Source organism: Artemia franciscana, chromosome 10, assembly GCF_032884065.1.
Source record: "Artemia franciscana chromosome 10, ASM3288406v1, whole genome shotgun sequence".
Lineage (NCBI taxonomy): Eukaryota > Metazoa > Arthropoda > Branchiopoda > Anostraca > Artemiidae > Artemia > Artemia franciscana.
The window spans coordinates 16908574-16935175 of NC_088872.1; the positions used below are offsets into that span (position 1 = coordinate 16908574).

Here is a 26602-nt window from a genome sequence, read left to right on the forward strand (position 1 = left end):
AATGGTTATAAATAAAACCACATGTTATTCTTAATAGTTTTGTTCTTTTTTTAAATGTTGACGATATCATTAGCGTATTTATAAATATTAAACAACAATTTAACATGTTTAGTCCATTTCCAGTCAACGAATAAAGAGGGGGAATATCAAGGCAAATAAAGATGGGAATAAGATAAGAAAGAAATTAAAAAAAGATGCTTTCCTAATATTCTATTTTCAAGTTCTTTCATCGAACTATTCATCTTAATGGAATTCAAAAACTAATTTCCTCCCCAGACAAAAGTAAACTCGATATCAAACAGTTTCTAGCAGGATTCGTAGAACTCAATGAATTTTTACGACAGGAATGGGATGTCTAGATATTCAAAACACGAGATAAACGAAATGGAATTTCACAATAGGTCATAAATACATTGAAATACAACATGATTAAACCCCTGAAAGTTGAAAAAAAGATTTTCTACATTTCTAAACAGTTGTTATTACCTTGAAAAATATCATACGTAGACAAGGTCGTATTCAGGGAGGGATTAGGGGGCTGAACCCCCCCCCCCCAAAGTTTTTCCGACTCGTAAAAACGTTATGAAAATACATAAGACAAATTTCTGATGCGATTTCAAAGTTTTTTTCGTACCCCCCCCCCGAACAAAATTCTGGATACTGCCCTCCCTATAGGTTATACGAAAGATTATGGTGGTGTATTAACATTGCTCAACACCTCAATTTTTAAAACAAGAAATTTTATTAATATGACCTCTTATACCTCATTGCGTCACCAGTAAAATCACTAAAATGTACCAGAGAGTTCTTTGTAAAAATAAAATATTAACGCGGGCTGTAGGATTAATATTAATGTTTTTTCCTAACATGGTGGTTTTTATTTCCTTAGACTAGCAAATTCTTAGGGGTATAGGGCTAACAGCCCACCTCCTTAAATTAAATGGAGCAGGCTTTTGGGCAGGTAAATCTCAGGTCACAAATTAGAATTTTCGTATAATTTACCTACCATTTTCGGTGGAGGAGGTTACCTGCATGCGTTTCTACCCGTGGAGTCCCATCCAATGAACTTATTTTTTGCAATCTCTAAAATTATATATTTTATCACATGTCTGCACTCCCAGTATTTTATTAATTTTCTAAAAGGTTAAAATGATCGTATAATTAAGTTGTTTTGTATTATACTTGTTGAATTCGTTAAGTTAACTTAACCAAATTAAGTTAAATTACTTTTTTAAGTTATATTTGTAATTAGCAAAGTTTTCTATTTCTCCTGATTCTTTTTTCTTAATTAAATAAAAAAAACAAGTTTTTTTAGCTGAAAGTAAGGAGCGACATTAAAACTTAAAACGAACAGAAATTACTTCCTATATGAAAGGGGCTGCTTCCTCATCAACGCTCAGCTCTTTACGTTAAAGTTTGACTCTTTCTATCAACTCTGCTTTTTAAAACAGTAAAAAACTGTGAAAAAAGTAAAAAGGTGTGATTTTCGTTAAGATTCTATGACCTTTAGGGGGTGTTTCCCCCTATTTTCTAAAATAAGGCAAATTTTCTCAGGCTCGTAACTTTTGATGGGCAAGACTAAACTTGATGAAACTTATATATTTACAATCAGCATTAAAATGCAATTCTTTTGGTGTAGCTATTGGTATCAAAATTCCATTTTTTAGAGTTTTGGTTACTATTGAGCCGAGTCGCTCCTTACTACAGTTCGTTACCTCGAACTGTTTGACTAAGCACCACAGTTAAAGAGTTAAAAGGAAGTAAATTTAATCGAAACTCTATATATTCCAGCCACTCTATATAGATTTGATTGTATGAAAAGGCTTTGATTGACGCACAAAAATAAACAAAATATATATAGAAGGAATTATGGAGAAAATATTCAATCCACTCAAAAAAAAACTTTCGAATTATAAGGTTGATCACAGCAACAAGATTTAGGTTACACAGAAAACATCTAACAACAAAATCCTTGATCAAGCTTAGTGCCCTTGTCACATTGCCCCCTCCCCCAAGATTTTTCTTATTGGTGCCTTTTGCATAAATTCACCCTTTGCAAAAATTGATCAAAATTCTTGATCAAGCTTATCTTTACCAAAATTTGTAATTGCTTAACAACTTATATTTATTCTTCGACGTTCTTTTAGCTTGATTTGTATATTTTATTAGAAAAATAATTTCAAGCATTTATAGAAAATTTTGTTGACGACAATTATAGAAAATATCTATGATTTTTACAAATGTTTGGTCTCGTTTTTTTTTTTGTAATTCGAGTTTTGAACTTTACTTTTTTTTTCAGTTCAATGCTCAAATTTGTATGATTTTGTTTGTCAGAGAAAAAAAACATCATAGGAATCAAAAGTATTAACTGTTTAGTGTAACTTTCACTAATTTGCATCATTTTTCAACAAAAAACAAGAAACAGAACCATCATTTTTTCAGCAAAAAATTAAAACTTTAATCAAATTTGGCAAAACTAAAATTTAGACAGGGCTTAGAGTAGGTCCTTGTGGGAAATATGCACATTGGTTATAACACATCCAAAAGGAATTTCTGGTTCATTGATTTCCTAATCAATAACACGTCTAAAATTCTAGTGACATCATTGAAAGACTAAAACGAAGAGGATTTTTACTAAACATTTATATTTTAAGCTTAAATTTTAAATTTAATAATAACTTATTATAATTAACTTATCAACTGTTTGTATATACCGTACGTTGCTATATACTTAAAAAATCTTTATGTACTTATTTTGACCTGACACCCATCCCATGTCCTTCAATTAATTTTTTTTTATGAAACTCAACACTAGCCTACGATTGATGTGACGTATGTTGTAACTAGTTATTAAATAGAAAAACAAACAAGTTTTTTTTTAACTGAAAGTAAAGAACGACATTAAAATTGAAAACGAACAGAAATTATTCCGTATATGAAAGGGGCTGTCCCCTCCTCAATGCCGCACTCTTTACGTAAAGAGCAAGGCGTTAAGGTGGGGACAGCTGCTTTCATATACGGAATAATTTCTGTTCGTTTCAAGTTTTAATTTCGCTCCTTACTTTCAGTTAAAAAAAAACTATACTTTTTATTTAATTTCAAGAAAGCTTTTGAATTAATGCAGATTTTGATTTTTGCTCGCCGTATATGATTAATTAAAACGAATTTTGCATATCAATTGTACTTTTTTTGGCTAAATGGCTTTCTCAAAAATTTGATCGGAAGATTTTGAGAAAAAAGGACTGAGGAGGGGGTCTAGTTGCCCTCCAATTTCTTCGGTTACTAAAAGGGCACTAGAACTTTTAATTTTATTAACGAACCTTTTTATTAGTATTAAATATACGTAACTTCACGAATTAACTTACGTAATGAACTTCTATATTCGTATAATTTTGTTACATATTTTAGGGGGTTTTCCCCCCTAGTCAATACCTCGCTCTTTAAGATAAAGTTCATTTTTTTTTCAATTCATTAGGAATGACCCCGTAATAACAGAGTCCGTTTAATTAGAACAAATAGCTCTTATGAAGGCACTAAAAAAAACCTTTGCGTAAAGAGCGAGGTATTGACTAGGGGGCGAACCCTTCATGTACGTAATATTGTCTGTTCGCTTTAAGTTTTGTTGTTGCTCCTTACTTTCAGTTGAAAAAAAAATTGTTTTTTGTAATTAGTTTCTGATCTTTTTTAAATAATGCTGGGAAATCTGGCGCCCCCTTCATGGCAATGTCCCTTATCCCATGAAAACTTCCTCCACGGAAAGATCCTCACACATACCCGCGCACCCCCCCACCCTCAAACCAGAAAAAAAATCCCCCTAAAAACGTATGTATGCTTCCCAATAACCAATATTATACGTAAACATTGGGCAAAAATCCATAACTTTCAGCCCTTCCCCTGCAGACCTTGGGGCATTAAGTCATCCTCAAAGACATAGTTATTATATTTTTCCACCATGCTGAACAAAATAGCTATCTCAAAAATTTGATCGGGTAACTTTGGGGAAAAAATGAGCATGGGAGGGGGCCTAATTGCCCTCCATTTTTAGGTCACTTAAAAAGGGCACTAGACATTTTCATTTCCGTTCGAATGAGCCCTACCAAGATAGTCTAGGATCACTGGGTCGATACAACCACCCCTGAAAAAAAAAACACGCATCCGTGATCTTTCTTCTGGCAAATAATGCAAAATTCCACATTTTTGCATGATACGCTGAATCTGACGGTGTGATTCTCATTAAGTCATTGCTATGACTTTTAAGGGGTTTCCCCCCTTTTTTTCGAAAATAAAGCAATTTTTCTCAGGCTCGTAACTTTTGATCGGTAAGACAACACTGGATGAAACTTATATATTTGAAATCAGCATAAAGCTTGATCAAAATTTCGTTTTTTAGTTTCGGTTACTATTGAGCTGGGTCACTCCTTACTTACAGTTCGTTACCACGAACTGTTTGACAACAGCATTCCTTTAGAATTAAGAGTTTTTCTCCTGTCACTTTGTGCTAACTTACAATAAAAGAATCCAAATACTATTTATTTTTACTGTCTCCTACGGTAACTGGTAATATAAATTTGGTTATGAACACAAGTTAATTTCATTACTTTTTTTATCTTATTTTTTTAAACTTAATTTTCATTTACCATAAAGACGGAAGCAAGTTTATAACATGCTTTTTGAAAACCCATTATGTTTAACTCCAAAAACCAATTACTCTCTTTGCTCTCTGTTACTCTTACTCTCTCTGCCGACTAAGAGAGCTTAATCAAATTCCACGCTTGGTATTATCAGAGAAAAAGAACATTAATCAATGTCCTATCAATCTTTATTTACAAAAGGGACTGAGCCTACCAAGCCCTGTTTTCGCCCTGAAAATTGATAGCATTGATGAACTAAATTAATTCTTTTTTTTTACTAAAGGAAAAGCGGTACTAATAGCACGTTTACACCGAACATCAACACTTTATCATACCAGCACGATGGGTGCTGGAGGTAACATGATTTTATTTTTTAATGGGTATGTAGCTCGGCACACGTAGGAATTGGGCTTTAACGTCCTATAAACATATTCGTTGGAAAAATAATTTGTCCTGCAGTACAGTAAAAATAAACAGCGGAAACAATATTCCTGTCATGAAGTCGGCTATACAGCCTCTCAAATTACAGTAGCCGACCCAAGTCAAAAATTTGGTCGAAATAATCAACACTTGAGAGCCAAAGTAAAGAACAAAGAGCCAAAGCCAAAGTAAAGTAAAGCCAAGACAGATAGTCTCTGTGAGAGGCAAAGCTGGCATAGCTTTTTCAGAGTTGAAAAAAGGGGATTATTTTCACATCTTTATGATGGTTTGTTACTCTATGGCAGAACTAAGGAAGATAGGCATGCAGTAAGGGTAATTCAGATAGTCTATTAGTTCTCTAAGCCATTTGAAGGCAATTGGAAACCAAAAAATTATTCAAAAATTTACAATCGACAATTTATGAACCCTCATTTTATTTTTAATGTAGTTGCCATAGATTTTATAATGCTTTCATATAGATACGAAGGTTTTATTTATTTGCATGGGTTTTGTATATGGCTTTACCAACTTGGAAATAAACGCCTACATAGATAGTAGGACTGCTACGAACAATAAATCCAATCCATTCAGAGCTTCACTCTTTACCTCTCCCAAGAAGCTTCAATTTCAATTGAATCCTTTCTTATGAACTCTATCAACCCCATTTAGGCACTGCTTGCCTTTCGTCTAGTCCCAGACAAAAAACAATCTTTGACAGTATGTCATTCTTTATTCGCAAAATGAGTGGTAGCCATATCAACATTTCTCTCGCTATAGCCCTAAAAAGCAGGTAGAACCATATTTTTTGGTGCAGCCTCTTCAAAAACAATACTTGAGTATTTCATATCAAACAGTTCGTGGTAACGAACTGTAGTAAGGAGCGACCCGGCTCAATAGCAACCGAAACTCTATAAAACGGAATTTTGATACCAATAGTTACATCGAAAGAATCGCATTTTAATATTGATTTTAAATATATAAGTTTAATCAAGTTTAGTCTTACCCATCAAAAGTTACGAGCCTGAGAAAATTTGCCTTATTTTGGAAATTAGGGGGAAACAACCCCCTGTTTTAATGTTTTATAAAGTAGAGTTGAGAGAAAGAGTCAAACTTTAGCGTATAGAGCGGGGTGTTGAGGAGGGAACAGCCGCTTTCATATACTGAGTAATTTCTGTTCGTTTTAAGTTTTAATGTCGCTCCTTAATTACAGTTAAAAAAAACTTCTTTTTTTTTATTTAATCCCATTAGGTTTCCTAATATCATATAATAAAATAATAAACATATATACTTTCAGGACAGTAAAAAAACTAAAAGTATCAAAACTGAGCATTACAGCCTTATGTTTAAACTTTATAATGCCAGGATTGTGAGTGTAGAAAAAATCTGATTTTATTAATCTTTCAAACAAATTTCCATTTTGGAATTATTGCAAAAACTTTTCTTAATTTATTACCCGACAATCGAGGATAATTCAAGAATACTGATGTCATTTTTACATTTAGTATAAAAGGTTCAACAAGAGGCAAAATACCTTTTCTTGGCCAAAAAACTATCAGTGCAAAAAAAGTCAAATTCAGCATGAACGAGAACAAGAATTTTAAACACTTTGAAAACAACTTTGAATTGTTGTTGCGTTTTGTAGATCGTTGGGTTTCTATTGTTATGAAATAAAACAACAAACACAGATAATCACAAGAACCACCTTTTCCATCATATATATTGGAACAAAAGAAAACATTCCAAGACAGTAGAATAGTCTATAAAACCAAAGAATACAACATATCAACATATATACAACAAATCACATATACAACATATACAACAAATCAATGGCCGTAATTAGTTGAAAACTAATAAAACACACATAATGAAGAAATAATAAAATAAGTCGAACCTAAAGAATCTTACTTATTTCGCGATAAAATGTTAAGGGAGGTATGTATGCAGTATCTACATTACCCATGCTTTAGTCTTTTATTCTCATGCAACTTTTTAGAAAAAAAAACATTTCTGATTCTTTTTCTTTATTTTTACGTAAATAATGAAATAAGAAGTCCAGAAAAGAACAGAAAAAAAAAAAAAATTAATATCATTTTTTTTTATTTCTTTCATTCATCATCAAGACGCAAACAGATTAATCAAGTGTGTTGGTTTTTGCAATTTCCTTTCACTTACCATCAAGAAGCAATTACTCTGTTTCTGTCTGATAAGATAGCTTAAGAACTTCAAACGTTCAATTTTCTCAGAGAAAGAGAATGTTCATAATTGCCCTATCGTTATTTATTTCCAATAAGGATGGAAATATACCAGACCCTTAATGTGCCCCAAGGATCAATAATCAAAATATGTTTGGACAAGCCCCATGTCTCCTTTCTTTTAGAGGATTCATCATCACTACCACATAAAACTAGGACACTTTCGATGCCCCACCGGACCCTCCTCTCTTAGCTTCCTTAACTATCCAAATTGTATGGACAAGGATTAGAATCGAGACGGGTAATTATTCTCTCTAGATTTTGAAATATGTGTTTTTGGAGGGTAGTTTCGTCGCCTCCTCTTTAGTTTTTGGAAAATATTTTCTTTGTATCCTTATTACAACAAAAAAAAATACACCCCACCCTCCCCCCTACATTTTCGTAGATTCTCAGCCAAGTTTACTCACCAATTCTACCTCTCCCAGGAGAAGTATATAAAAAGTTTCATCCCCTTCTTGACGGAACATTAACAAAAAAAAGTGTAACTTAGAAACATATAATTACTGAATATAATTACTAAAAGATGTAATTACTGAAAGGTTATGAATTGGCTTGGCGTTATCTGCACGCGAGTTTTTCCAAATATTGGCGTTAGTTAATTCTCACCGTGAATGAGCCATTTGCAAAAAATACCAACATTAGTTTACTCATTCGGTGATTCCCTCCCTCCTTTTCATAAGCTATCTCACTGCAATTAAACTTTTCTAGTTATCAAAGTACTTTAAAAATAAAGCCAGTCACCACATGATGAACTTAAAATAATTGATATTTTCACAAATTACCTGTTTTATAAGGAGACTAATCACCTCATTAATTATTGATTGATTCATACTTTTTCATTCTTCAAAAATTTAAATTTTTACAATTGTTTAAGAAATTGAGATATATATATTTATTAATGGATAAAAATTCGTTTCGCACACAATTGCTTAATTGTATTTTACCACAACTAATACCTTCCACATGGAACCCCTTTCCCACCTCTTTAACACGGTCATGACCTTTAGGTTGAGAAACAGGAGAGAATTGTTTAAATAAAGAGAATCCTGCCAAATACTACCATTACTACTACTACTACTAACAGCTCGCAATACACCAAGCCGCCTCAGACCAATACAACCCTAATCTATTCAAAGCTTTACTCTTTACCCCTCCCATTAAGCTTCGATTTCTTATAAATCTTTTCTCAGAATTTCTTGCAACCTCATTCGGGCACACCCTGTTTTTGTTTAGCCAAGGTGGATGGCCAATAAGCACAATCTTTGGCAGGGGCGGATCTAGGGCAAAATCTTGGGGAGGGGGGAAAGTGACAAGGGCACCAATAATTGGCCAAACTGACGAATTTATTTAAAAAAAGAGTGAAAAATAGAAAAAAAAACAAGGAGCTAGGGCGCCAGAAAAAATACTGGGGGGGGGGGGTTGATGCTGATGAATTCCTAAACTACACCTTTTCTGTTGCTTCTGTGAAAATTTTCATATTAATACATCAGTGTAAACATTCGATATATAAAGAATTCTCTCTCAACAACCAGTAAAATTAGGTCAGAAATCTACTTAGGAGAAGATGAACTTCTGAATCGGATCCAAGTTTCTCTGCTGTTTTATACAGGTTTTCCAGTGAATTCTAGACTTTCAATGTGCGAATTTTCTGAAGATATTTCCATTATATTTAAAAATTTTAAACAATGAAACTGCTGCTGGCACTGTTCCAGCCATAATTGAGATGAACAAAAGAGCCATAGAATCAACTTACGTATTTTCCATTTACATAAAAAACAAGCGTTTTTAGAACAAACCCAACTTCACTGACAAGCATTGAATTATTCATCATCAGAGAAACAGGTTGCCCTCACACTATTATTTCAATAAGAAAGAAAAAAGCCATTTGACAGAGCAATAAAAAAAGAAAAAGATGGAATAGGCTAAGCTCATAATACTCAGCCATTAACATTTCCAAAGAAAAAACCCTGATCATATCGGTTCAGGACAGGCACGTACAAAGGAATGTTTCACGGAGAAGGGGGATAATAAAAAATTAAAGGTTGGATAAAAAAACCTATTTTAAAATTTGAATAAGAAGTTGCCCAAACACCAAGAAGAATTTATGGTCTTGGACTTCTTTGATCAGTGATTACACAACCTTCTTTTAATTAATTAAAGATAAACGATTATTCAATGGAGAAAAATTTACCTCATCAGAATAAATCATATTAAGATTCCTCGAAATTCAAGCATTCCCTCTATGCCACACACGGCTTTTATCCACTTCAACAAAGGGCTCTTGAGTTGAGATCCCATTCCTTTTAAAAAGGTTCAATTTTTATAGATTTTTTGTTCCAGCAAAAAAAGACACTCAAATCTTAGTCTACAAATTTATCGAGAATAAGGCTATCAAAATCCTAGGCGTATGTAAACAAAGTATACTCTAAAACAAAAATGAATAACCGACATTATATTTGGACAAAGAGTTCCTAAAATTTGGAAAACTTTCCCTAACATCGATCCAAAAGATATCATGCTTGAAAAGTTAAAAACACGTGGCATAAAAGGCACTTTTATCATATATTCAGTCCCCAACCCATGGACAACGTTCAACCGATCAAAAGAATGTTATGAGTCTTAGACATTAGGAAAATTACCTCTATATCACGGCTCTTAGCAACTTCAACAAAATGTTCTTGAGTTTCAAGCGTCTTGTCCTCCTTGTCGTCCGTCATACAGAAAACTCTCAGACGAGCTTCTTGTTCCTCGTGTCGTTTAGCAAAAACAACAAATCTATAAAACACATAAATGACCATGAAAGTAAAGCTTAAAAAACACGTTATGATATGTCGTTTCGTTTTATTTTCTGAAAATAGCTAAGTTTATTGCTGCTTTCCGCTTCTATAAACTGGAATAATATTTTGTAAAATAATACTAAAAGACATAAAAGGGTTTCACAAATTTTCATAAAATGTGCTGACGAAAAGTTTTCATATGGAATTTTAAATTATTAAACTTTTAACTAAAATATGGTTTTTACAACCTTTCTCCCTTATTTGCATTAAAACGCAACAAGGAAATACGATAATTAAGAAAAGTTTTTGTATAGCAAATTTACAGACAAATTTAATGCATTTTTAAAAGTGTTTGGCATTAGACATCAGAAAGCCAAATAGGTAAGAAACTTGTAAATATAGACATAAAATTCCTGCACAACAATATGACGCTACCCCAACATGCATGGGTTGATTGGCGGAGGAGGAAGCGATACTTCGAGCAAGATCTAGAATTTATTAACACGTGTGAACTGTATATGAATCATACTACTACTACTACTACTACTACTACTACTACTACTACTACAACTACAACTACTACTGACAACTAATCGCAGCACCAAGTCACCTGAGACCAAAACAGCTACGCACACTCTTCCTCCATCACATTCTATTCAAAACTTTTTCTTTGCACTCCGAGTACGTTCCCATTTTCCTTAAATCTTTACTTCAACATCCTCCCACCCCAACCGCTTTAAAGTGCCAGGATTGAACAATATAAAGAAGGCGTAGTGATAGTGAGCTTACACGCAATTTTCAAAATGTTCGTGGTAACGAACTGCAAGTAAGGAGAGACCCGGCTCAATAGTAACCGAAACTGCCAGAATTATTCTACGAAATTCTTCTTATGTATTTCTTTCTCTTTGCCGACTCAAGTTTACGTGTGAAGATGTTAAGGGTAATTGTCCGTGGTATATTTTAGAAGGATTGAATTGTCTAGAGGATATATTCGTAGGGAGGAGGGATTTTTCCGTAGAGGTGGAGCCAGAATTCCTGGCATTATTTAATAAAACAGTCCAAAATTAAATTAAAGAAATAAGTTTTTTTCAACTGAAAGGAAGGAGCCCCATTAAAACTTAAAACGAACAGAAATTATTACGTATACGAGGGGAGTTTCCCCCTCCTCAACATCTCGCTTTTTGCACTAAAGTTCAAACTTTCCAATTCTTTAAGATCGACTGCTGAAACACAAGGTTCGTTTAGTGAGAAAAATAAAAAGCTTTTTAAAAAGTGCTAAAAACTTTATTGTAAAGAGCGAGGTGTTAAGGAGGGGATAACCCCCTCATATACGTAATAAGGAGCGATACGTTTCAATAGTAACCGAAACTCTAAAAAATAGAATTTACTACCAATGGATATATCAAAAGAACTGAATTATTGTGCTGGTTCCAAATATGTTAGTTTCATTAAGTTAAGTATTACTCATCGAAGGCTACGAGGCTGAGAAAATTTGTCTGATTTTCAGGAAAGGACGGTAAACCCCCTCAAAAGCCCAAGAATCTTGATGAAAACCATACCATCAGATTCAGCACATCAGAGAACCCTACTGTACAGGTTTCAAGCTGCTATCTGCAAAATTGTAGATTTCTTTATTTTTTCCCAGAAGAAAGAATATTTGCCAAAAGAAGAATATTTAAAGAATCTAGAAGAAATAGTTCGTGATAGTAATAGATACATTTAATTTTACTGATAACTGAAAATATAAAAAAATAATCAAGTTTACTGTTACCAATTAAAAGCTAAAAGCCTGAGAAAATTTGCCTAGTTTTCGAACTAAGGGGGGGGGGGAACACTCCCTAAAATTCTAGCAGTCGTAATTGAAAATACAACATGATATTAAGCATATCAGAGAGCCATACTGCAGAAGTTTTACGCTCATTTATACAAAAATGTGGATTTTTACTTTTTTATTCCAAAGATAATTCGACTGGAGTCGAGTTTATTATTTCTTTCCCCTCGAGGGTGATTGTATCGAACAAGTGATCGTAGAAAATCCGAGATCATTTTATCGGAAAGCAAAAATTATAGTGCCATTTTTAATTGCCACAATATTGGAAAACAGCTTGCCCCCCTCCAAGGCCTATTCTTCACAAAAGTCTTCCGATACAAAAACTGAGATAGCCAATTTTGCTTCAAAATAGTCCAAAGATTTAGTAGCTCCATTTTTGAAGATAACTTGACCCCTCAACACTCACGGGACAATTACTACAAACTTTTAACTTTGCCAATTGTTTACATAATTTGTTGGTTATTGGGAATTATACAGATATTTTTCCGAGGGAAGTATTTTCGGTGGGGGAGTAGTTATTTTATACAGGGATATTTTCACATTAGAAAGGTAGTTTCTCGAGGGGAACTTCCCAAAGAAAATTTTATACGGGGGTATACTTTGCCAAAATTGTTCGGCAAATTTCGTTTTAATTTTTCATGTACAGTAAGCCAAATTCGAACCTGCATTAGTTGGAAAACGTTAAGAAATTGATTGTTTTTTTTTGCTGAAAGTAACGAGCGGCATTAAAACTTAAAACGAATAGAAATTATTCCGTATATAAAAAGCACTTTCCCCTCCTCAACACCCCGCTCTTTACGCTAAGGTTTTTTATTACTTTGAAAAGTAGAGTTGTAACAAAGTGTTAAGCTTAAGTGTAAAGAGCCAGGTATTGAGGGGGGGGGGGCAGCATCTTTCATATACGGAATAATTTTTGTTCATATAAAGTTTTAATGCCACTCCTTAGTTTAAGTTAAAATAACAAAAACTATTTAATTTCTTACAGGGGAGATATAATTTTCCTTTTCTATGCGCAATACGGGTACTTTAAATAGTGTTTTACACCATTGCAGTAATATTGCTAACAGAAACTGCACCAAAGGAAGGTAACATTTCTGAAAAAGCCAGGAAAAAAAGACATAAGCCAGAGTATTTCTACCAATACCCAAGAAAAAGGATAAAACACTAAAAAAGGGGGGGAATTTTTCACCAACCAACCATAGCTTTGGGATTTTTTTCAATGCTCTTAATAATAAATTGCTTCTTCCTTTTTGAAGGAGACTCTTTTCAGTCCCCAAACGCACAATTTATAAATTGGCAAAATTCTTGATTTCTTTGATTTTTTTTTTAAAAAAAAAATCTAGGTATCTTACGAATCGAATGAAACATACAAAGCGGAGTGAACTGATCAATCCAACCTGTTGACTTTAAGCAGATGGCTTAAAAGAATAAATTCGACAAAATTCCACTGAACACCTTTTGAATACTAGTAGTAGCATCAATTGAGGCTGAAAGGGGGACGCACTCCCGCTCAAGACTTTCCCCTTAGGTTTAGAAAAACACATTTTCTTGGTATACGCAATTCCATTGAAAATGCCTGTTTTGGGTATTTTCCATGAAAAACCAAAAGCAATATATCCCCCCCTTACATACTGAAAGATTAACCCTACTCCTTAAATTTCCGTTAACTGACATCACTGAACCATATCACCCAATTTTCCTCCGTCAAAATCCTTAGCTACAAGAGGTGCACTGAACAGATGTTAAATGAATTTAGAACAAACATTGACACACGTGTTTGACAAATCATAGGGAAAAAACATCATTTCTAAAACCTGGTAGCAAAGAAATTGTGAAAATAGAGGGAAACGAAGCAAACAAAGGCTTTTTCATAAGTTCCTTATTTACAATTCCAACCGAAACATTTCCGTTCTCTTTAAAATTGTTTAAACAGTTGTGTCGAAACAGCATATTTCCCTTTTAGTCCATGTTCTAAATAAGGCTCACTATATAAAATTTCCTTCTATAATGTCATTTATTATGTTTTTCTACTTAATGCAAATTCTTTTTTGTCACTTTGATTAGTAAAGTTCATTTTGATTTAGACAACATTAAGTTGATTTAGTAAAAAAAAAAAAAAAACGCCATATTTAAGGGAGATAGTATTTTTGGAACAAATTCCCGCTCCGTGGGGTGGAGATATAGGGGCGAGCCAGGCCCTCCGTAATCATTCAATTTTTTGAAAATTGTTATAATTTCCAAAAAAGTACCTTTTTTAATCCTAATTTGATCAAATAGTGTCCCATATGCGCCATTCTCACATTTTATTCTAGGTAAGTTCACGGTAGTAATAAACATAGAAGAAGAAGATGAAGAATAATGTGCAAAGACAAATTCCCCTTTTATATCCAACGGGAATAAAATTTAATCTAAGAAACTTTTACCTTTACGTAGAATGTTGCAATTATTTATCAACGCGGTAAAGCTTTTATTTACCATTTTTATATTACCTTATTTGTCCTAAGTTCATCTACGTATGAGATTATCAGAAACCTACTCAAGCTGGTACTCTTCAAAAGCCTAAACCAAAAAATCCTCCCGTTTGTCCGTCCTAACACAGTTAATCTGACATGTACAACGTGTATATCTAAATAAATAGAGCAAGGAAATATAAATTATGCTAGAAACGTCTCTTTATTTTGCCTTTAGAGTGAGGTTCAAACTAGCCTTGGAGAATTCAAACAATTCTATCTGAATTCCTGCAAAGGACGGATATTTCCCATGAGCACCTTTCTAACAAAATAACAGAGAAGACAGGTTTCAACAAAACGGTGCATTAGCTGTAAATGACATGCTACAAAGAGATAGAACGAGAGTACTGCAAATTTAGAGAGAATTCCAGATCCAGGCGGAGATTTTCTAGTAAATTTTAATTTTGCCATACGCTTTTCAATGTCAAGGAAAAGGAATGATTTGAACGGTAGCATCAAAAAGGAAACATGTCCATAAACCAAAGTTTAACAGAAGGGAACACAACACTGATATTTCATGGACAGTAAGGATAAAAATTTACAACAAGTCCATAGGTTAATACTTACCCTAAGCTTTATTCTTATTTGAAGTACCCGCTTTTTCATAGAACTTCAGTTATGGACATGTCCCCTTTCCGAGGTGAATGACTCAGTTTTTAGAAAACTGAATAATTCATTATTCAAAACTGAGTCATTCATTAAAATACATGATTCTACTACTGTGAAGGATTTCAACATGAGAAGGTCTGAGCTAAGAAAAACCGACCTGCCAAGGCTGTGGGAAAAGGACATGCCTAAAGTGTTAATATGTGAGAATGAGAGAGGGGGGTAGAGACAAAGAGAAAAAAGAGGTTGAAAGAGAAATAGAACAGAAAGTTGGAGGGAGAGGATGGGAGAAGAAACACGGGATGGTTGTTATTTTTCTATTGAGAAATTTAGACAAAAGCGAATATTTTTTTTTCAATAAAATTTAAACAAGAGCGAATAATTTTTTTTTCAATAAAATTTAGCAGCAATGACCCCATGCTCTCCAGTCTTGTATCAATAAGTATAAATTTAAATTGTTGTTTATGCAATCTTTAGGTTCTAATGAGTAATGCTAAACTTTCATTTAACTAATAAAAACAGTTTTCAACTCATTATACATTACAGAACATACTTGTACTGTCATTATACTAGATGTTAAAAACTGAAAAAAGTTTAAATAGCTGTAAAACTCAAAAACAATTCTAACTTAAAATTGAAATAATCTTGCACACAAAAAATAAATTTAATACTTTTAGCGGACAAATTTACTTTCAGGTTCAAATTTTAGCCCTTTAATAATATTTTACCATTTTGAGCATTTACCGTCCAACACTTACGGCAATTTTATTCTTTTTAAAGTCAAAAATTAAATTTTTGCTTTCACAATAATCCAACGAGTGCCACAAGATCGCCTCTCAATAGAGAGGTGTATTGGCTAATTTTTAATCTTCTATTGCCATTAGGCATGCTATATTTACAACTATAATCTTGTTAGGTAAGGATGTTCGTCCCGGAGTCTTAAAGTTTATGCTCCCTATGAAACATGGGATTTTGTGACAAGAATACAGCTCTAATTTCCCCAGATATATATATATATATATATATATATATATATATATATATATATATATATATATATATATATATATATATATATATATAGGCTATTACTCTATCCATTAGTTTAGATAGAATTCAACGAGGCACAATTATCACATTATTTAGACGAATCATTTAAGGATAATATAAAATTATTTATAAAATAAGATATTTTTGCAGTTTTCACATGTTTTTTGCGGTTTTAACATATTTTTCAATTTTAGAAAAGAACCAAATTTGAAAGAAATTTGTCAGGTGGATGAAGCTGAATCTGAGCTATCGAATAATAGGAAATTGTTACATCAAATTATGGGGATTCGATACCTCAAAGGATCCTATCTCATCCATTATAACTTCTTTAGTTGTGTGGCCAACCATTGATTCTCGATGGCTGTTAAAAAATTGTGTCTTTGAGACAGTCACCCGACGCTAAACCTTCCAAAAGGATTTAAGGTATCGATTCCCCGTAAAACAATAGATTTGAAAGACAGTCGAATTTTTTCTTTTCATTGTCCTCGATTAATGAATACATCGCCCCCGATAAATGAATATGTTTCAAAGGCATGTCAGATTAGAAATGTTCTTAATAAATAATGGAAATACCCTGCTGTTATGCAGCTTGTCGTCAAATATCTAACCAACATTAGGAGTCCTTCCTTCTTATTTCTAGTAATATTGAACACGATAGTTTAGACAATATTGATGAAACGGTGACCCTTGTTTTGCTATTACTAACTTATTCCTTCATTAGTTATATTGACTTTCAAGCACTTAGAGGAAGCCTTAGGAATATTTTCTACGGATTGTCCTATTGTTCTCTCCCCACGTGTGTTGTTATATATGCAACTATTTTATTTCATTTACACCCATTCTTTTTTGGTAAAGCTATGTTAATACTTATACCTCTTTGCCTCAGGGGGGGGGGGGGGTGCATGGAGCCCTCAGACTCCCGCTCTTTCAAAGTTACTATTTACACAGTCTTTACGAAAATTGACTTTATTTATCACTTAAATTTTAAAAACCATTTAAATCGTTAGGTATTTTTCATTTAATGACGAAGACCACACTGCCTTTCCATAATACAACAACAAAAGAGAGAATAATGAGGACTTTTTTACCAAGACAGTGAACCAACAGAACCTATTTGAATATTTCGGCCCTATATCTAAGGGCCGTCATCAGCAAATAAAAAATAAAAACAATAAAACACTTACAATAAAAGTTCTCAGTTAAAAATCCATTTTTTTTTATTTAAAATAGCCTTGGCATTATTACTTCTTAACGAAAAGTTCAGCCAAGACTCATTGGCTTAAATATAGGGCCGAAATATTCAAATAGGTTTTGTTGGTTCACTGTCTTGGGAAAAAAGTCCTCATTATTCTCTCTTTTGTTGCTGTAGTATTTTTCATTTCTAACTAATTTCCATCAAATTAATATTTATTTACCGCAAAATCTCTTGTTTTTGCAGTTTCTGTAAAAAAGAAGGCACTTTATCCTTAATTTGCAAAAAAAAAAAATTCAGCTCATTTTTTATCAAATATTTCATTTTTAAAAAACCTAAGAATGTACGACAAAGAATCATCTAACAAAGGAAAACCAAAAAATAATGCTATGCAAATAGGAATGTAAATACAGATTCTTTTCATACATTTTATAAAAAATTTTATGGTTTTTTGCAATCTTTTGCAATATCCAAAAAAGAACCAGCTTCTTTTTTTCTAGTTCACAATTATTTTGCTCGATATCTTTCGAAGGAAAACTAAAAAATAAAACAACATAAATAAGAAAATAACAATAGAAATACAATTAAAAAAGAATAATATAAGAAAAAAAACGAAGTAGGATAAAACAAATTAATAATAAAATAACAGAACAAAAAAAACAATAAGAATAAGAGAATTCATTCTGGTTTAGAATTAATTAGCTCGAAACTTAAAGACGGTTAGCAAAGTAAAATAAATCAAAATGAATAAGTATAAAAAATAACAAAAATAGTAAGAGATTTATCATTTGTTTTATCAAAAATTTTATCATTTGTGAAAATCCTGGCACAGCATAAAATCAATCAGTTTTTTTTTTTTTTTTTTTTTTTTTTTTTTTTTTTTTTTTTTTTTAGTTGACACATGTTGCATAATACCTAACGAGGTACAACCTAAGAATAAAATAATACAAATCAATATCATCGGAAAAGCTAATTTTGTAGCCTAGCAAAGTTAATTTTGAAAGAGAGAAAGTTGAAAATTGAAGAAAAGTCTGGCTAGCAACATAGAAAAAAGCTTATTGATATTGATTCGAATCTCACTACAAAATGGTACTGTCATTGTTAGGTTTATTTATGGAATATATCTACCGTCCTACCTATTCGAACATGTCTAGTAAAATAAATAATATCACCATTCAATTTCTTGAGTGTCGGTGCTTGTTTGTCTTCTGACATATACTTTCTAATTTATTAATATACTCTTTTAGTATATTAATATTTTTATATTAATATTTTTATTTTAGTTTATTGATACTTTTTATATTATTTATATATTTATACATATAAAACTATATAAATATAGTCTACAAATAAGTAGTCTTATTGTATTATTAATTATATATTTACTATCAATTAATATATTTTTTTTAGTATACTTTTTCAATTTATTAATGTCAATGGACGGCTAATATGCTTCAGAATTAGCTGTTTCAATTTTTATAATCATGCTATGAACTTTTACATGTTGTTTAGAATCCTCAAGCACATTATATGGTTTCTTTATAGATTATGCACTATTTGAAATGGTTTATGAAGACTGAGTCGACCAATAGACCTTTGCCAGGAAATTCTTTAATCTTTTTGAAATGAAGTACCAAAACTTCTTCGAACTGAAAATTAAAAAACAGAGATTGCATATGTATGTTTTTTATAATTCATTATCTACTTTTATTATATTTATTATTTTTACTTTTTATTGGTTTGTATACTATAAAATTACTTTATTTTGCATATTTCAGTATTACAATACATCATTTTAAATTTATCAAAGCGAAACTTACTTTGCCATGAATGGCACGTAAATAGCCTCTTTGTAGAGATCAGTTGCCATTTTCGCCGCCTCTGTTATGTTACGGCAGTCCATTAGCCAGAATCGAGCAGACACAGTCGTCGTAAAAGAAACACAGTCATTGACAAAAGCCAAAGGAGTTGAACCCGTTACATCTTCCCACTGGGCTCGGGTTGTTCCACCTATCATAGATAAATTAAAATAGAACATAAAACATATTTCATTCTATATGAACAGAAATGGAACATAACCTTGACAATTAAATCCTACTAGGAATCCATTTCTTCAGAGACGCTCAAAAGGTGCTCACCCGCAAAAGTCACAATATTAAACCCTACTAGGAATTCATTTCTTTTGAGACGCTCAAAAGATGATCACCCACAAAAATTCTTTGATAATCCCATCCCTCCAACGTAATAGTCACACCTGAATACATCTATGATTTTTTATACTGACTTTATCGGTTGTTCAAAATTAAAATATATTCCCTGGAAAACAGACCATAATCTAAATATACCATACAAAGTTACCAATCCTCCACAAACTAATCTCCGCTCTCGTTTTGTACTTTATTTAGTATAACTTATTTTTATATTTGTTTTATTTTATGTATTCTTTTCTATCGGTAGATCTACAAAACACAATATTTGCTAGTATCTTATGTAACCTAGTAACTTCTAATACTATAATGTGAGAACTCACTTTTAGCAGAGTTTGTTTTAACTCTGGTCACCTAATACATAGTCAACTCTGTCATCTCACAAGAAAAAGAACAGGCACGGCCTCTTACATAAAAAGTCTTTTAGTCATTTTATGTATTTTGGTCAGATATGTCATAGAAAAATATACGACTTAAATCTAAATATGAAACTTCTTTAGCGAAACAATATTGGGCAATAGAGAGCTTTCCGACACCAAAATGGACTATGTTAAAGATTATGTTAAACACTACTGAAATGATAACGTTAAAAAGAGCGATCTTGAAAAAGTTCTATTTTTGTAACAAGAATCTCAAGCTATCCTTAAACAGTAGCATCAAAATTGTGTGAGCTATAGAGGTTATGGTACGCTATTTTAATGTCGGAAAAGTCACCAAAACTTGTTAGCGAAGCAAATATCATGCATAAGGGTGCGTTGGACATTTACCGTATGCAGATTGGCTGATATCAAAAGTTACAGTCTCCACTTATCTGGTTTCACATACGTCGATAAAAAAAAATTACGGATTTAAACAAAATTTGCCATTAATCTCTTAATTGAAAGTTTAATTTTAAAGATTTAATACAATTTTAGCCCTATGTCTCTATAAATTAAAATTGAGGTTTCGAAAAAGTGGTGATCGGGATATATATATATATATATATATATATATATATATATATATATATATATATAATTGGTTCTTCACCCATAGTTCTTACCATATATCGCATGGAGAGCGTTCAAAATGGACAAAAGTATTCAATCCCACACAATTTGAGCTAGGATCAGGGATCCATATTTTGAATGTAAAAAAATATCATTCATTAAATATTTATGGTTTATTCAGACACATAGGAAAACTGATTGGTACGAGGGGGAAAGTGTTCTAACGATAGGTGTAAAATGTTTCCTCAAAAGCAGATAACCTGCACTTGTGTACACCAAGTCCCTAAGTCGAGTGTATATCTTACCAAGTATGTTCCACCTTCGTGTTAGTTTTATGCAGAACATTATTTGTGTTGGATAAAAGTTGATGGTTGTGGATAAGAGCCACCAAATCTCGAACTTTCACGTGCTTAACAGTTCACATGTTTTCCACTTTCAAAAATACTTGCTCATTTTGCTCGACGACACGCGAAAAATCGATCGGTGCCACAGGAAAAATAGAAAAATTCCTAGGCACAAAAGCGACCGGAAATATGGGGAAAACCAATCAGTTTTCCCGTGGTGCCGATCCGTTTTTTGAGAGTTTCCCAAGTGTCTAAACGGGCTATTATTGTCAAGTTTTGGAATTTTCCGGATAAAACGCAACAAGTAAGTCAATGGTTAGAAGATGGGTACAACTTTTCAGTGAAGGTTGTACAAATATTCATGATTACAAGGACAGTGAGAATCAAGTCTGAGTGTTTGAATTGGTTAAGTAGAAACTTGGAGACAACCGGCTTGGATCTAGGTTACTTCTCTAGGTTCAAGTATTTGAGGATGTTTCCAACATCTTGGCTCGTTAAAAAGTTCGAACATAATTTTTTCATGCTAAACCTTAAAATCTATATTATAAAACGGCAGAAATGCATCCATTGGATTTAATCCCCAAAGATGGGAATGGGTTTTGCCAGTTTGCTGGGTCAAACCCAAGTGGTATTTCATCTCGAGAAAATATTACTCTTATTCCTCGTCGAGCCTTGAGATTTGTGATATTGTTCAGTATTTAAAGAGTGATTTCTCTATGATCAGGATACGAGCCCGCTCTAGGTTTGTCCGTGATAGCTTCCCGTCTTTTCCCAAATTACTCTTCAGTTGAGCACACCATGCGTTATAGATTCTTGGCTCTGTGAATTTACTTTCTGAAGAATGCCACGCAGAGAAAGGTAGTTGCCCGATAAGAAAAATTAGGAATTAAATTTATAATGAAAAGACATCGCTTCACAGTTATGCAGCTTTTTTTGTTGCAGGTGTTATATAAAAAAAAAGAAACATTGGATAAAAATCAACAAAAATAAGCTAAAAACACATGACATCAAACATCATTGTCGAACATCACATCAAACGTCACAAACATCATTGTGACGTGAAGCTTTTTTTTGAAGGTCTTGTTATGTTTGGAAATCATCAGAATGTCGATGTTAAAATATGTTCGGATGGAGAGCGTTGTCAAATTTAACTAATTTTGCTTGCTTATTTATTTCCGCGGTTCAACATGGTAACACTCACGGTAGTGTGATATTACCCTACAAACTTGATAGTTTTCCAACGACCAAGAAAACATTCTCTTTACATAACGGTTTTAGCGCATGAATAGACTTAAGATGGGTCTACAGAACTTTTTTTATGTAAGACCATCCTTGGTTAAGGATAATTTGATTTGTACAGTTGAAACGAAAATAGTTTTTAAAAGAGAACAGTTAGGCCTGCTCCCTCCAGCCCAGGTTTAGCACATTGTAAATATTTTTTTTTTTTTCACATAAGAGCCGCAGGTCTTTCTTCATTTATAAGTTATCGATGGTGCTATTGGACTCCTATAGCAAGTATGGGCGAGCACAGCATCGTCCATGGTATATGGTGTTGGATCCACCCTGGTAACAGGAAACGTGGACGAGAGAAAACAGCCCTGGGGCAACGCCCCAAGAATGATACTTTGCACAGTAATGATGATTTTGCGTGACATTAAGACCTTAGTGATGATGAATTCATTGACGTTAACTAATGTTAAAGCCATTAAAAGCTCGTGAGTACATTCGTCGAGTTATCCAGTTAGCACAAACGCAACAGCCAATCACATAAATTTAAAGGTAGAAACTGAGAAGAAAACGGTCCTATTATATTCAAACATCGTGTCAGCTTTTTTAACTACTAGACCAAATGACTGCTAAGATCAACTTATGTAAAGTGTACAAGACAGTGATAAGACTCGATGCAAAAGTTGGTCTCCAGATAAAAAGAAATTATTTCATCCAGCATTTCATAATATAATACAATTCTAAGTTTATCTTACTTTTACAACTTTGTTCTGTACCACTAGAACGTTTGCGTTACTAGTATCATGGAAAACTTTTAAATTTAATAAAACGACACTAAACAATGGAGTCGCTAGCAGGTTTTGATTTCTATAAGAGGAGCGCCAAATATACTATCCCCTGCAGATATTTGTTTCCTTAATCTTAACGATCCTCGCCTCAATTGAGTTTTTACTTCTTATCTAGACAATTTTTAGCTATATTTGCAGTTAACATTTAATTTTTCCATCCCGGGCACTCATGGGTCTAATGACACTGAAAGCTTTGTAATTATATATTTCATTTTATTTTGCTGAAAGTTAATTTAGAGCTTCTTTTTTCCTCTCGTCAATTTGAGCTTGATAGTAGAAAATACACGATAATTTTGACTGAGCGACCAAACGGCCAAACAGAGCAGAACAACCGAAAGAAGGAAAGCAGCTAAAAAAAATTATGGTGACAGAAAGGGGACTGATCCTGTGCGCATGGGAAATCGGACATTGTACTAATATTTAAATCCACGAGTTTCTTATAATAGTACGATGGATTCAAAAACAAATATACTGATGTGAATAAGTAACAACGAAAGCAACATGCGCCAAACAAATAAACAAAATAAACAATTTTAAATCAGTTTTCTACCTTTTGAATCCATTAAAATCGAAAGAATAGCAAATATCTGATAGGGGATAGTAAACATAAGGCCTGAGAAACTAAAGGCCTGAAGCTTAAGCTCATGATATGAGAACGGGCAACTAACTGTTTTTACAGTTAGAACGGTATTTGATTTCACTTTCAACTTTAAGTTTCAGGATTCAGCTTTTCAAACTTGAAAAGATACTACAAATGTCCTTTAGACCATATGGGAAAGAAGTTATCTGTGTTTCAGAGCTAGACATATGACTAAAGGGTCATTTGGCTCAAAGTGGCCGTAAACCTTGCGCGATTCTTCTCTGTGACAATCCTAAGGGCGATAGGTTGCACAAAAGAAATCTTAAAGTACAGCAGAACAACAACAAAAAAACATCTTTTTTTTACAATTGAAGACCAATTATTTGAATAGTACCGCATATAAACCTTTAACTATTAAATAAATTGAGAACCAAACACGATGGGAGAAAACAGGATTGAGCAACCTATAGGAACTACTGATTTTACGGAATGGACTGCACTCCTATTTTGTAAAAAAAAAAAAAAAAAAAAAAAAAAAAAAAAAAAAAAAAAAAAAAAAAAAAAAAAAAAAAAAAAAAAAAAAAAAAAAAAAAAAACAAGGAGGAGAAAAGGCAACTTCAATTGGAAAACAGTTTAACTACCTGGCAAAACAACGAAGTAACAATATATAACATCCATTTTCTGAATCGACATAACCCTGAACTTGGGGGAGGGCAGCAATGATGAGCTATTAGAGGAGTAATAAAGAGAGGTAATAAAGCGAATAGAGAACATAGATGTGTATATTTCATTTCCAACCTCATCTCCGAATAGCTAAAACAGTGATGTAGAATACTAATACAAGTCCAAAATATATTACCCAAAATTCTCAAATCCAAAAAAATCCAAAAGGTTTTTTATCTTTAATGTGGGGTGTGAAGCATCGAATCTAAGCTTCTGTGTCGTAGAAAAATTACGACACTTTGAAAGAATTTCAGAGCTACATCAACTGAACTACGTTATTTTCAAGAACAACCGTGTACAAGGCAAGCCCATAGCTTTCAAATTTATAGGGCTTTGATCGTTTTCTTCTTTTTGGGGTCCAGATACCTTTGCGTTACTCGGTGCTGCTTCCCATTTATTTACATATTAATCTGATACACTGAGCCCCGCCCGCTGATGGGTTGCATTTTTTTTTTATTTATGGTTTATTGACAAATCTTTCATGGTATTGCTGAGAAAACTAAACATAGAAAGATCTTCCTAATAACCTTGTGATTGTGAAAAAATATTCTACCTTACAAAGTGAAGTCTTGGTAATAGTGTGTATAGTCCGCATACCACATCCAACCGCGATTGCTTTTACTGTTATCGAATCTAGAAGCTTCAGAACACTACCGATTTAAAGTTTTCACATAAATAACTGCTTAAACACTTAGTAGTGATGACTAAATTTTGAACCCACAGAACATTGAAGGCGACATTTCTGGATTTTCAAGGACTCCAATACCGATTTTTAAGCGTGCTATGTATTAGCGACTTATAACGGCAATTCCAAAACCTTAAATATCCTTGAGTACAAATAAATACGAAGACCACACTGTCTTTCCAAGATACAAAAACAAAATAATCCCAATTTTTCAACCAAGACACTGACAAACAAATGATAGTCTGACCACCAAACCAAATGACACGAATATTTTCCACATATAATTATATATCAGTAACCATCCTCAGCAAAAGAGAAAAAAGAAGAAAATCCATCCAAAACTTGCGGTAAAAACGAAGTTAGGACCAAGAATCAAATTAAAAGAGCCTTGAGGTCATTACTTGAAGAAAGTCCATCCGAGATCCTTCGAATAAAACTTCCAAGGAGTAATGACACAAAGGATCTTTTATTTTGGTTTTATCGCCTGGCGTTTAATTGCTAGCTTTTTGAGGGTTCATTTATGTCTAGTTCTCTTTTGCTGATGACAGCTATTAGTCATATAATCGAATTGTTATTATTAGCTAATTTTTCAGCCGTAGTCTTGGTTGAAAAAGTTACACGTTTTCTGGGAACAATTTCACTTGTTCAAAAATCCTGTCTTCCGTGTACGCAATTTTTCCTAATACCTTTAATAGCACATGTCAAAATAAAACAATATAACTACAAAGCAAGCTAAACAAAGAAAATAGGGGATTATGGCTGGTTTACAGGGTGTATCATGACAGGATCATGCTATCGCAAGTCTCGTTCATTGCTCAAAATAAATTTTCATAGAAGCGCAACAGAACTTGACGAGCATACAGTGGTCTAATTTAAAAGTGTAACAAATTATTAGTAAAAAATAACGGCTTTCTTTTGCATTCCAAATATAATAAGTAAAAAAAGAATAATTTTGCTGGGATACGGCATATTTGGTTGCTTGCGCTTTTTACCTTTCAGAGATCTCTTCCGAAAAACGCCTGAGGAATGCACCCCATATCGCAGCCACAATATAAGAGAGAATAATCAAAAAACGCATTTAAAAGCTAACTCAAAAATAAAAACATTTAATATTGTACACAGCTACCATAAAAGCAAAACAGAAATAAATAAAAATAATAAATACACAGTAGAAACTAGGGTAGTGTTTTTACGAAGGGTTTTAGCAGCTCAACTAGGATCTGATACAATTCTAAATGAAAAACATTAAAAAAAACTATAAACTATTAGTTCTAACGCATTCCTTTCAGGCGAGCAGTCATAAACGAGACACAAACGCAAAGAGTGACTTCCTAATCACTAAAGCGGGAACGATCCAGTCCTTTTACTGGTGCGGGATGTTCCGATACCAACAGGGATGTACCAATACGTCACACTTGTTATCCGTATCGAATATTGAAAATAATGAGTTTCTCTGCCATTACAAAACTCGATGTGTGTTCAACTATAAGCACTGTATTAAGCAAAACAGACACCTTTTGTCTTTTCCTTTAGAATGAGAATATCTTAATACATACAAACCCAGTGATGTCGCTTTTTCTATATAAACCGTGTGTATACCACGGTGATACAATAAATATAGACAAAAAAAGAATACAGGCCAGATCTTTGCTAGTTTTTTTCTATTTATTCCATTCTTCCATCCTAGTAATAGCTCTACTCCACGCTAAAAATTGGCATGACTCCAG

General features: G+C 33.0%; 1 protein-coding gene across 6 annotated transcripts in view; it reads right to left on the reverse strand.

Moving 5' to 3' along the window:
- The window catches only part of LOC136031850 (ankyrin-2-like), a 350415-nt gene that overhangs the window by 91367 nt on the left and 232446 nt on the right, over positions 1–26602 (reverse strand). For all 6 annotated transcript variants that reach the window (XM_065711711.1, XM_065711710.1, XM_065711709.1 and 3 more), the window contains 2 exons: positions 19093–19282; positions 9946–10081 (listed from right to left, as the gene is read on the reverse strand). In XM_065711711.1, coding sequence (XP_065567783.1) covers positions 9946–10081; positions 19093–19282 — 326 coding nt within the window. The remainder of the gene's footprint in view (positions 1–9945; positions 10082–19092; positions 19283–26602) is intronic.